This window comes from Ceratotherium simum, chromosome 5, assembly GCF_057802395.1.
Source record: "Ceratotherium simum simum isolate JZ-2026a chromosome 5, ASM5780239v1, whole genome shotgun sequence".
NCBI lineage: Eukaryota > Metazoa > Chordata > Mammalia > Perissodactyla > Rhinocerotidae > Ceratotherium > Ceratotherium simum.
In genome coordinates, this window is record NC_141904.1 from 28,875,063 (window position 1) to 28,888,287 (window position 13,225).

Consider the following 13,225-nt stretch of genomic DNA (forward strand, 5'->3'; position numbering starts at 1 on the left):
ATGATGGCATCCCACATACAAAATAGAGGAAGACTGGCACAGATGTTCGTTCACTCAGGGCCAACCTTCCTCACACACACAAAAAAAGTCCATGCAAAAGTTGTACACAAATATTAATAGCAGCATTGTTCATAATTGCCAAAAAGTGAAAACTACCTACATGTCCATCAACTGATGATAAATATAATGTGGTATTTTCATACAATAGAATATTATTTGGCAATAAAAAGGAATGAAGTACTGATGCATACATGCTACAACATGGATGAACCTTGAAAACATTATGCTTTGTGAAAGAAGCCAGGCACAAAAGACCACATGTTGTATGATTCTGTTCATATAAAAAGTTCAGAATAGAGAAATATGTAGAGACATAAAGTAGATTACTGGATACCTAGGGCTAGAGGATTTGGGGAGATGGGGAGTGATTGCCTATGGACACAAGGTTTCTTTTTGGCGTGATGAAAATATACTAAAATGGATTATGGTAATGGTTGCATAACTCTGTGAATGTACTAAAAATCATTGAAGTGTACACTTTAAATGGGTAAATTGTATGGTATGTGAATTAATAAAGCTGCTTTAAAAAAAAATCTAGCTTCAATATCTTGGCATCCTTGACTCTTTCGTACTTGCTGCAGCCACAGCTTTTTACAGTGGATTTCGGGGAAAATAATATGTGAATCTCTGGTGTCTTAAACAAGTCCTATACTGTAAGGATATTCTCTGAGAATTCGTTAGGAATTATTGCCTAACTAGAATTGCAATACAATAGCTTCTCAGTAAGAAGTCACCATCTGTGCTTTTCTTTAGATGAGTCTATTCTAACAGATTGCTTTATATTTCAAAACACACATTGATTTAATGTACATAGCACAGCTATGTAGACTTATAGGATGAATTTTTAAGTTTTTAAAAATATTTTATCAACAGTATACTTTAGGTTATAGCCAATGTATTTTAATTGTTTATTAAGCAGTCTCAACTCAGAAGGCGTTAATGTGGAATGGTTTTAATTTTCTCCAGTCACTGCCCTCCGCCATGTTTTGTTGAATCTTACTTTTCTAGCCCTTAATATTTGGCAGATCTGATACCATTCAGATCACTTTCAATTATTAGAAGGTCAGTCTGGTTCATTTTTAAACTCCCATCTCATACCTCGTTTAAATCTAATTTCCTCCTTAGACTCCATCAGGGTGGATGGAACACGTTCTGATTCTCAGATTCCTCCTTTCTCTCCTTTTTCAAGGCCTACCTCCGAGGCAGTGGGGGCTAGGTAATGATTGATTACCTAGTGTTCCTTTACCTAATTTTCCATGGTTTACCATCCTCCCCGCTTCTTTGGCAAGCACTGTCTTGCCATCCATGCCTTCTGGGTAACAAAGTACTGCTTCACGTTGGGCAATTTGGAGACCTCACTTCCCAGTTCCCTGGTGTGGAAGACCCAACCCTGGCTCAACCTCCTTGACTAATCCCTTCCCTGGTGGTGTACTGGTAAATGTTAAACAACTGGCTGGGGGTGAGTGTAGGATGGTAGTATGTGCATATGTACATACATAAGTTTATTATACATTTTACTGATGTAAAGAATGTGTAGTACACAATTTATAGATAATACACAGTATTCTAATGCAGATTCCATATAGCCATTGATCTTCCTGGAAGACTTTCAGTGATTTTTTTTTGGAAGTTTTTTGTTTCTGTACAAAGAGCTAGCATTGTCTCTGTGGTAAGGTAGATGTCCTGGATGACCCATTCAAGGAGGTTCACTTATTCCAACTTAAAGCCTATATTGTTTGCATGCTGACTGAAACACTGGCAGCACATATGGAGGCCTTATTTCTGGATCAGACCCTGCCAGTTTGAGCGGACAGCAAGAATGAGAACCCTGGCCGAATTTTCTTGGACGGCTCCAGTAGAGCTACTGGTGACCCATCTTGCTTTCTTGGAGGCAACGAGGCAAAAGGGCAACTTTCAGTGATTTTTGTCAAAAGCTTTTGTCTGTAGCCATCTTATGGTTGCAACTGACAAACAAGTGTAGTTCTAACATGAATATTGGGTGATATTTTCATTTAAGTTAAGAACTAAGACAAAAGTAAAACAAAGAAGAAGGATGTTGGAATTTCACTTGTTAGTCAATGTCATGAGCAATTTCTTTGCTGAATCAGATAATAGTTTCAAATACTGGGAGAATATATCGGCCAATTTTTATGCTAGTCGCAAAGTTGGGACTCTAGACATGATATACTTTTAGGTTTAATATGCATTATTAGCATTTTCTCCATCACTTCAACTGCATACAATAAACAAACCAATAGGTCAGGTCCTAATTTGTAGCATTTTCCAATTTCAATCTACATACATGACCTTACTGAATGCATAATTGGGATAAGATGCATGGTAGCATGCTGGTTTTTTCCACCATACACAAAGAGTAGACATAAAAAAAAACTATGAAGATAAACAATAATAGCAATAAAATAATTAAGAAATGAGTTTTGAGTATTATCTTTGTTTATAAATTATTTAATTATAACTTGATGTACTTTAACTTTTAATAATGACTGTGTTTAAGTTCCTAAAAGTTCAAAAATTGGCTGGCGTGCTGGCTCCAGAATACTACTGCCCCTCTCACACAGCATTCTCCTTAGCTACTGGGGTCCCCTCCCCTGGGGAGCTGCCATCTTGATAGGACAGTGATGAGATAGCAGGGACAGTATCGACCACTTCGTTGGTTCTCCCTCTCTCTACTCAGATAGTCAAGGGGCAAACCAGCAGGTCAGCTGCCTAAGTAGCTCATATCTGGTTTAAAACTTTAGCCAGGGATGACACTCCAGAGTCTCCCTCTTGCAAGCACCCCCTGTCTTTATTAGTGAGTCTCTTAGTACCCTCATCACGTGCCTTTGAGAGGAAAAAGTCAACTTTTTCCCATTTTTGTGGTAGTGAGAGAAGGGGTGACAGAGAAGCTTTGGTATCACACACACCACAGTCCTAAGGTGGTATCTTGGTATTCCCATAAACCTCCTCTCTCTCCTTTCCCGTATTTCATGATAGACTTCTGGGCTCTAAGAGCCAGCTTATCTTCTCTTAATAAGTCCTAAGGAAGGTATTAATGTCTCTTTAGAATGTAGGATATTCAATACCTCTTCTAGCCTCACTAGTTATTAATTCTGGAGTTACAGCATATCTTGCTAGACTGCTATGCAGTTTTACTTAGTATTCTCAAATTTTCTAGTTTGATAATGTCCACCATTTGGTTTAAATCATGAACATGATAATTTTCTCCCCAAATCACTTTGTGAGCCACACACACACACTATATATATATATAAATATTTATATGTCTTTTCGAGATACTTAACAATCTTTCTGATTTGGGTTAGGCCTATAATTAGTAGTCTGTTTCCCTACATTCCAAAATACAAAGACCTTAACTTTGTCCTACTCACTTGACTTTTAGTTAGTAGACCCAGAGGAAATCAGATATTCCTAAACCTTGTTGACATTCTTCAAAGAGACTTGAGATTTCTATACCTCTGGGGTGAAATAGCTTTAATTGCTCCAGATCTTAACCTCATCAAGATTAGGGTTCTCCAAATAAAATTTTAGTGAAGGAAAGAAATGGAGAAGGGTGAGAACTTACCCTATCAGATATCAAAACATACTATAAAACTAGGTAAGAAAACAGGAGGAACAAATAAAGCCAAAGACAAATTAATCTGTTGAAAGAATGTCAAGTGCAGAATCAGGTCCAGATATGTATAGGAATCTTGTGTATGATAAAGCTAGTGTTGCACATAAAAGTTACTATATATAAATATAGGAGAATACTTCTGGAATGAAATTGAATTGAATATTCCACTCAATATACTGGAGAATGGAGAGGGCCTTTGTAAATAAGAATGACATCAAACCCGAAAATAATAAAGAAAGATTGACTTATTTAACTACTTAAAATTTTAAATTTATATGTGGCAAGAGACATCATAAACTAGGTTAAAGGACAAATGATATGCTGGGAGAAAATATTTCTTGCACACATCGTAGATAAATAGTAGTATCCTTAGAGGTACACTGAATTTATTTTGGCTGAATACTGAACAGCCAGTGTTAAAATCAAATAGCCTAAGGCAAGGTTGAATGTTCCCATCATAAAATGATCTTCTGAGATACAAGAATAAATATGAAGTTTTTGTTTTTTGTTTTTTTGTGAGGAGATCAGCCCTGTGCTAACATCTGCCAATCCTGCTCTTTTTTTTTTTTTTTTTTTGCTGAGGAAGACTATCCCTGGGCTAACATCTGTGCCCATCTTCCTCCACGTTATATGGGACACCGCCACAGCATGGCTTGCCAAGCAGTGCGTCGGTGTGCGCCCGGGATTCGAACCAGTGAACCCCAGGCAGCCGCAGCAAAGCACGCACACTTAACCACTTGTGCCACCAGGCTGCCTCCTGTGAAGGTTTATTTTAAGAATTTAAGTAATATTATAATTTTATTATTAAAAATTCAGTGTGTTTTTAAAGTTTGTCATCATGATGTAGCAGTATAATTTCTCAGCACTGCCAGTTGCTAAATGGCTCCTCTGCACATTTGCAATACTTAAATAGATCTTTTTACCTAGTAAAAATCATGAATTTGGGGGGCTATGCCAATGTGGGTTACTGTTAATGGAGATTTTGCTATCAGATCAATAAGCTTTCCTTTTTTCTCTAATGGTAATGAAAAGGTAAAGACTTATCTCGTCAACTCCTAGACCTAAAGATTTGGCTGATGGTGATGATGCAGTGTCGTTGAAGCACTCCCACAAACTGAACCTATGTGCAATGCTTAAAGAAAACACTTTCTGAATATTTAAGATGCAGACGTAAGATTTTTGCCCTCACGTTTTTATTTCTAGTATTTTTGTGTGTGTGTGTGTGAGGAAGATCAGCCCTGAGCTAACATCCATGCTAATCCTCCTCTTTTTGCTGAGGAAGACTGGCTCTGAGCTAACATCTATTGCCAATCCTCCTCCTTTTATTTTTTTCCCTAAAGCCCCAGTAGATAGTTGTATGTCATAGTTACACATCCTTCTAGTTGCTGTATGTGGGATGCGGCCTCAGCATGGCCGGAGAAGCGGTCTGTCGCTGTGCACCCGGGATCCGAACCCGGGCTGCCAGTAGCGGAGCATGTGCACTTAACCACTAAGCCACGGGGCCGGCCCCAATTTCTAGTGTTTTTACATTCGCTTGCTGCTTCACACAATTACTGGATGTGTTACTTTCTCTGCCGGCAGCCATTGGTTGTTATCATGTCCTTTTCTGTCAGTGTTAGTATCTGCAGGGAACAATATTAAGACTCGTTTTGTTCCAGCAGCCTTTTCACGTGTGATAGCTGCTCTTCCGTCTCACTTTGAACGTTTGTGTGAATACATGTGAAGGCAGTTCCAAATCTTTCCCTTGTATGTCTTATTGTTTGTCTTTGGCTACAAGAGGTTTTCAGTCCCAAGTTACAGTCCTAATGCTTACCAATGTTTTTTAAACCAGTATTCAGATATTAGCAATAAGTCCAAATGACGGTATTATGCTTATTAAATATGATGATAACCTATGTGATCTTTGATCTGCACAAGTTCAGTAAAGCTGGTACTGTCATCAAAGGAGGCGTCTGTCTATTCAGTCTTACAAAGACTAAACCCGATTTTGGCTGAATACTGAGGCCAAAGCTGAACTTCAGTGCATGCTTAATATTTGTAATATATAAAATACTCTTTCATATTAGTAAGAAAAAAATGGACAAAAGACGTGAACAGACAGATCACAGGAGAAGAAATGCAAATAGTGAACGAACATGAGAAAGTGTTAAACCTCAGTAGGCATCAAGTTACATGCAGTTACAACAGTGACAGATTTTTTTTTTTGTTACTTTGACAAAAAAATTTAAAAGGTTGGTAAAGCAGTGTTGGTGAGAATGTCCAGAAACAGGGTAAATTGTACATCTTTTTATTGAAGGGCAGTTTGGCAATATTTACCCAAAGTTTAAAATGTGTACTCTCTGGTCTAGCCCTGTCACTTAGAGGAATCTACCCTCCAAAGTACTCAAACATGTGCTCAAAGATTTATACAAGACTGTAGTACTAGTTCTAATAGCGAAAAATCAAATCAAATCTAAATGGGCATCAGTAGGGGTATGGAAAAAATAATGCCAGATAACTATGTAAAAGAATGCCCTGTAATCACTAAAAATAATGAACTAGATCTATTTTTACTATCTTAGAAACACAACTACAGTATAGTGTTAGAGAGGAAAATGCAAGTTGCAGAATGTCTGTCATGTGATTCCCATTTGATTTAAAAATAGAGAGAAAAGTGTGGAGGGATGAGCATCAAACCATTAATAGTGGTTACCTCAGGATGGAAGGGGTATTGGGATGGAGGAAATCGCAGGGAAGAAGGTAATATTTCTTACATCCTACATACGTCTTTATTATTTGAATTTATTATAGTGAGCATCTATTACTTTTTAATTTTATAAAAGATTTAAGTAAAGCTAGGCTAGACCAAACCATGGAAGAAAAGTTCTGTGAAAGACGCAAAAATGAGCTATTCCTCATCATTGCAAAGCAGACCCACAGAAAGTCTCTGGTGACTTGGTGGGTAGCCAAAAGAATAATGTTAATCGCAAGTATAATTGAACAGCTAGAGAAGCAGTGGTTTAAAACCTTGAAGAATCCAAGAAATGAGAAAGTACAAACCACAAATTCCAATAATAAAATAATGAAGTTTAAAAAAAAAAGAAAAACAAGAGGAAAGTGAAAGAAAACTGTCAGAATCACCATCAGGTGCCCTTCTCTCATTTGCTGATAATCCATGTATAGAGGAGAAACTTCTATGATGAACCAACTTATAATGCTAGTGCTACGGAGGGACACCTACCTTATGGAGTAACTGCTATTAATGGCTATTTTGTGTGTGTTCCTTATTTAGTTATGTTCTTCTGTCCATCCATACTGTCCCTGCAGTAAACATAGGATTAACAAGAGGGCCGCAGAGTCCCATGAGGGTAGGAATTTGCTTAGCACTAGTTCTCCAGTACCTGATACATAGTAGGGACTCAGTAAATATTTGTTAGACAAATGAATGTGTGGGTGCCAGTCCAGTGGGAAATATGGATAACTAAACAGACAACTAGAAGGCAGTATTCTCAGTGCAGTGATAGAGGCGTGAATAGACAAAACAGAAATGGGGCACATAAGACTGCTAGGAAGCCCCTAGAAGATATCCCCCAAGGAGGCTATGCCTGAGCTAAGTGTTGAGAGATGAGAAGAAGCCTGCCAGGCAAAGGTGCAGAGCCATGAAAGAGCAGGGCTTACTGAAGAAACTGCAAGTCATTTATTCTGGTTTAAAGCATGGATAGAGAAGGCTGGAAAGATTAGGTCTAGGTCACAGAAGATCTTGGGAGCCATGCTAAGGATTTTGGATTTTATCTGAAGAGAATGTCTTCAAGAAGATAAGCAAATTTGTATTTTTAAAAGATGCACACAAATACTTAATTTGCTTGTCTTCATTTTGAAATTAATAGAAATTTTGTATGTTACAAGAATTCGTTTAATTCTTATAACAGTCGGTGGAGTAGGTACTCTTGTTGTCTCCATTTTGCAGTTGAGGAAACTGAGGCACAGAGAAGTTAAGTAATTTCCCCAAGTTGACTCAGTTATTGGTGGAACTGAGATACAAACCCAGGCAGTCTGGATCCAAAGCCCATGCCCTTTTCCATTAGACTGTACTATTTTTGTTTGTATTTGTTTAAAAACATGCTTTCTTAAGAAAAAGGAATCAAAAAAATTTTTTTCCATGTAATTTCTCCCATACCACCTACCAACCAAGATAGAATGTTCTTTGGCCTTTCAAATAGAATCACTCAGCAGTGCAGCAGTCTGCCTGTCTTTTCTCCGCTCCCCTCTTACCATTCAGATGCTTCTTATCCCCTTTAGTCTTGAACTCTGTCTCCCTCCTCCTTTTCTGGACGGGCTGTAAACCTTTTTGGCTTCCAGGGTACCCCAGAGTACTTCCAGGGTAGCCCCAGCCATGAGAGACATGAGGCTTGAGTCGGGGTTCCAGGAGCTGTCTGGGCCTTTCTCCTCTAGAATCAAAAGTGCACATACCACAGATCTCCAAAAAAATGGGAGAGGGAGCAGAGTACTCCGTCTGATCACTTTTCATTCACTTGCAGATAATCATGATTGTTATTCAGTCCACTAGTATTTAGTGAACAGCACCTGTTTGTGCCTGGAGCTGTGTAGGGAGACAAAGGGGAGATGAGAGAGGAAGAAGGTATGTCACCCATCATCAGTGATCTTTCAGTCTTAGGCTTTCAGTCAGGCTAGTATTTCATAGCTAGTATTGTGTCAACAAAAATAACGACATGATTTATTGAACAGATGAGGCGATGTGGTTTAGAGGTCTGGTTAATGGAGGGCATTGTATACCCAACTCCCACCCCCAGGATTTTCTATTGACTACACTGTAAATCCTGTACCTCTGCCTCGAGGAACCTGTAATACATGCCACACTATTCTTTGGGAGAATTAAGTGTTATAATCATCTAACCTTGTGTTGTAAGAGGAGCAAAGTGTGAACTTGCTCCTCTTTTCAAAAATTCAAATAGTTGCTGAACAAAGGCAGAAAATGTAAGAGACTTAAATTTCTATTGACTTATCCACTGATGAACTTTGTGTTTTTCTTTAGTAAAGAGTAGGAAGACTGACAGATGATAATCTCAAAGACTGATAAAGACTTGGGAAAGTAGTAACAATCTGGAAACCTAAAATCATGGGAAATTTTTCCTTTTTTAGAAAGAAATTGTTAGAGAAATACAGTCGAGTAATTTATGTTTGGAGATGATTGTTTCATCCCTTGCATATCTGTATCTATGAAATATGAAACCCTGTAACAAGATTCCACCTTACTTAAGATCACAATTATAAATTTTAAAAAAGAGTGTCTTATTCCATTAAATTCACTGTGATAGTCATTGGCTACATGTATGTTGCATAGTTTCAATTCGTTTCCTTGCAGTCTTAACTTTCTTCTATTCAGCAGAACATTTTAGCATTAAAAACTATTTGATTAATAACACATGATTTTAAAATTCCTTCATCTTATACTTTTATTCCTTCATTTATACTTTAAACGAGTTTAAGATTTTTATAAATTTGCAGAGATGGCATGTACAATAATGTTCTTTACAGCATTGTTTATAAAGCAAAAAATTGAAAAGAACCCAAATGTCTCTAAACAGGAAACTGGTTATTAATTTGGATGAATATCAAAAATGATGAAGGGCCGGCCCCGTGGCTTAGCGGTTAAGTGCGCACACTCTGCTGCTGGCGGCCCAGGTTCAGATCCCGGGCGTACACCGACGCACCGCTTCTCCGGCCATGCTGAGGCTGTGTGCCACATACGGCAACTAGAAGGAAGTGCAGCTATGACATACAACTATCTACTGGGGCTTTGGTGGAAAAAAATAAATAAAATTATTTTAAAAAATAAATAAAAAATGATGAAGTAGGTCTGTAATTATTGGTATAAAAATTATTTACCATATAGTGATCTTTTAAAGATACAAAAGCAGACTATAAATTAATCCTTTTTTTAAAATTATATGTTTAGAAAAGTCTAGGAAGATATAAGTCAAAATGTTAACTACCACTCTGAGTGAATTTACAGGTGGTCTTCTCTTAGAGCTTTCTGTCTTGTGTATTGTCTGAGATGGTTTTTAAAATTATTATTAATTATCGTTTTTAAAGTTAGCATGTATAATTTTACAGGTAGAAAAATATTTTTCTTTTTAAAATCAAACTTGATAAGGTAAAAGGAACTCAAATAAATTTACTGTTATTTAAGCATACAAAAAAATTTTTGCACTCTAATTTCTCTCTGAGATTTTTTTCCCTTTTCTTCCCCTACTGAAATAGTGTTAACACTTGATGTAACTAACACCTTTCCTCACCCCGTAGCTTCCTGTTCCCTATCCTTCATCTGTCTCCCTCTCCGTCCTTTGAGCTGAAACAACAGACCTGTCTTTTTCCTTACTGCGTGAGGATACAATTTGAGGTAGAACATTAACCTCACTGGTCCTTCTTCTGACAGTAAGCTTGTTCTCTGCCTCCATCAGTAAGTTAGGAAGTATAGGTGGATCTTTAGTGTGTTTCACTACTCTAGAGTCTATTTAATTAAACACCTGTCTTGAGTGATGTAGACTTAAGATATTGAGGATGCCCAAGTTTCACCCCAAGGCTTTGCATTCTTGACTGCCAGAAATTGGAACAAGATGATTTTTTTCGAGGGTAGAGAAATGTGACTCAGACCTCTCTTTGGCACTTTTTAGACAACAAAGTCGTTACTTAGTCTGAACTGAAAGACCACATTTTTTTAAACTATCTTGTCAATTCCCAGGTATTTTGTGTCTACATTTGGTATTGCTGGTTCAAATCTTCTTGAACCCTGGCTGGGCTGGTTTAAGTGATAGAGTTTCAGTTTCAGCATTTGGGCAAGTGAAGGAAAAGAATCACGAGAGTAGGCAGAGAGGCACAAGTTCTGAGCAAACCTATATACTGGGTAGTCTATTAACTGTTTGTGATATAAATGAATGTAAGAAACTGGCCTCTGCCTAGAATAACAATAACAAGCTTAGCACAACAAGAAAACTTAGCTAAGTTTTGTTAAAACTTAAGCAAGGTCTTGTAGGGGGGCTTTTCCGTGGGTTTGTTGTCATCAGCCTCAACAGATCATTAACAGGTGGTGTTTCTACTGTACTTTTAATGTCGAGAAGGTGTGACCATGAATATCTTACTAGGTTAGAGTCTCAGAATCTTCTCAAGTAATGAGTGGTATTAGACCATAGGCACACTTCTATATTCTTTACCTTTTTTTTTTCATATTTAACATTAGCTTTTGCTAATTTTTCTCCTTTTCCTTTTTGGTTCCTTCTTATCCACTTGCTCTGATACATTCAAATTCTCAACACCAAAAGTATGGGAAACAAAAATCAGGGAAGGAGTGAAATTAGAGAATAGAGGGAGAGGGGTGGATTCTGGGATCTCCAGAAACCTAAATTACTTTTTTTTCATTGCTTTGATTTTTTTCATTAAACACTGATCCTGTCTGGGTAGAGAACAATCTCCCGAGCTGCCTGTAGTTAGGAGTGTGGACTCCATTTCAGAGCCCTGCCCTGCCCCTTGCGCTGCTGCCTTGGGCAAGTGATTTTGCCTCCTTGTGCTTCAGCTCCCTCAGGTGTCAGCTTTCTCCAAGCTTTATGTAGTTAATACGTTTTCGGACATGGTAAAGCAGTGAGTGTTAGCTATTATTAACATCTGTTAGCATTTTTGTAATAAAGAGCCGTGTGGATCTTGATATTCTCAAATTTGGAGGGAGAAGTAGACCATCTTCCCTTGTGTCATTGGGTCTCACTACCAGCTGCTGCTTGATTACGTTCAGCCGAGGCTGTGAATGCTCCCTCAATGCAGATACACCGCCACTGCCTGGGGTGTAACCTGGGCTAAAGGAGTTGGCCAGGTCAGTAGAACCTCCTCCCAAGAGGTCTTATCAAGGACCCTGAAGTCTCCCTCCCACAGCCCACCTGCATTTTCTCAGTGAAATATCTACTTGTAAACAAGGCGAAGAGGGTGAGAAGTGTGTGGTGGGGGCAGGGAGAGAGAATAAGACACCTTGAGAAATATGACAAGAGGTATCAGTAAAAGCACAAGTAGATGACTCCTGGGGCAGCTGGTATGAAATGTGGTCTAGCAGTGGCAGGTCATTGCCCAAGTGACATTGTTCCAGGTGAGAGCCGCAGCTTCTCACCTCCTCCCAGCCTACTTCTTGAACAAGGACCAGCTTTCCAGACACTCCTTCTCTTCCCCAACTTTGAAAGAGGAAGAGGTATGGGTATTTACTGACTTCTGACTCTGCTTCCTTTCCAGCTGACCCTCTGGTGGGGAGCATTGCCACACAGTACATGACCAACAGAGCGGAGCACGACCGGATGGCCAGACAGTGGACCAAGCGGTATGCCACATAGGGGCCTGCTGCCTGCTGCCCCTGCCGGACCTGTGCAAGCACATTCACCAAGTGCATCAATAGCCCTACCCGCCCCTCCAGACCTCGGTTCTTATTTTCTTATTTTTATTAAATTTTGAACCGTTTTGTGATGGTATGTCATCCATCCCCCCTCCCTCCTCCCTTCTCTCTCCTCCTCTTCCTTTGCTTTCCCTCCCAACCCCCTTGTTTTATTCCCTTTTTGATTTCTATTAACTTGAAAGATTTGGAATTTTTTTTTCCCACCGCAATATGGATGGGAACTTTTGTTTTCAGTGCAAACAATGTTGGATCTATAATAGTAAGAGCTTTCTTACAAAGCTTTGTATTACTGTGTGGTTTTGTTTTTTGTTGTTGTTTGTTTTATTTTGATTTTTTTCCTTTTATGTGATCTTCGGGGAAACACGAATTCAGAATTATATCTCGTTTCTACTTAAATGTAGTGCTTAAGATTAATTTTTTGTACTGAAGTCTTTATTGGTGGGTGCATGCTACTGGGAACAAGTTTTTGTACAAAAGCTTCAATCAGAATCACTGTGCATTACTGAGACTCTGTTTATCACTAGCCTTCTGTCCCCCACACAGAAGACTGTTGGATTGAACAAAATAATATGTATTTTGATTTACTTAAAGTGCTTGTAAATTTCTTAGGGACCTGCCACTTTTGACTGTGGATCAGTTGATGTACACTTGTATTATTAAAGCACTCAATAAATCACTGTGGCTGATAAATGCACTTCTGGTAACCCGGCATTTGCTTTGTATCCTGGTGACCAGCGTAGCCCTGCGTGCGACGAGGCTTGTCTAATTCAATTACAGATTCCAGTGTATTTTTCATCTCAAACCTCTAATATTTCTTTGTAGTTGAGTTGCTTAGCATGTGGAATTTCTCCAGCTGTCAATAGCCTGATGATTTTATGCTTGTTTCAGATCACTATCATTTTATGTATTGGCTGAACTTTACTTTCTCACAGACATCGTTTGTGTTACAACCTTCTTTACACAACAATTAAAATATGTGACTCCAAAAATAGCCTTCTAGTGAAAATGAAGTCTGAGCTGATCATTGTGTTTAACCACTTTTGAATTTATTTCTCTCTTCTTTTTCCTCTTAAGACTGGTATAGTGATTGCCCTTGAGTTTTGGTT

At 38.4% G+C, this 13,225-nt stretch overlaps 1 protein-coding gene and 1 pseudogene across 2 annotated transcripts in view; one reads left to right on the forward strand and one right to left on the reverse strand.

Moving 5' to 3' along the window:
- UBE2E2 (ubiquitin conjugating enzyme E2 E2) overlaps positions 1 to 12,813 on the forward strand; it is a 348,219-nt gene extending 335,406 nt beyond the window's left edge. For both annotated transcript variants that reach the window (XM_087430613.1, XM_087430610.1), the window contains exon 6: positions 11,963 to 12,813. In XM_087430613.1, coding sequence (XP_087286739.1) covers positions 11,963 to 12,060 — 98 coding nt within the window. In that variant the 3' untranslated portion in view covers positions 12,061 to 12,813. The remainder of the gene's footprint in view (positions 1 to 11,962) is intronic.
- LOC147916990 (small ribosomal subunit protein uS14 pseudogene) lies at positions 1,624 to 1,936 on the reverse strand (annotated as a pseudogene).
- Positions 12,814 to 13,225: the final 412 nt, after the last annotated feature.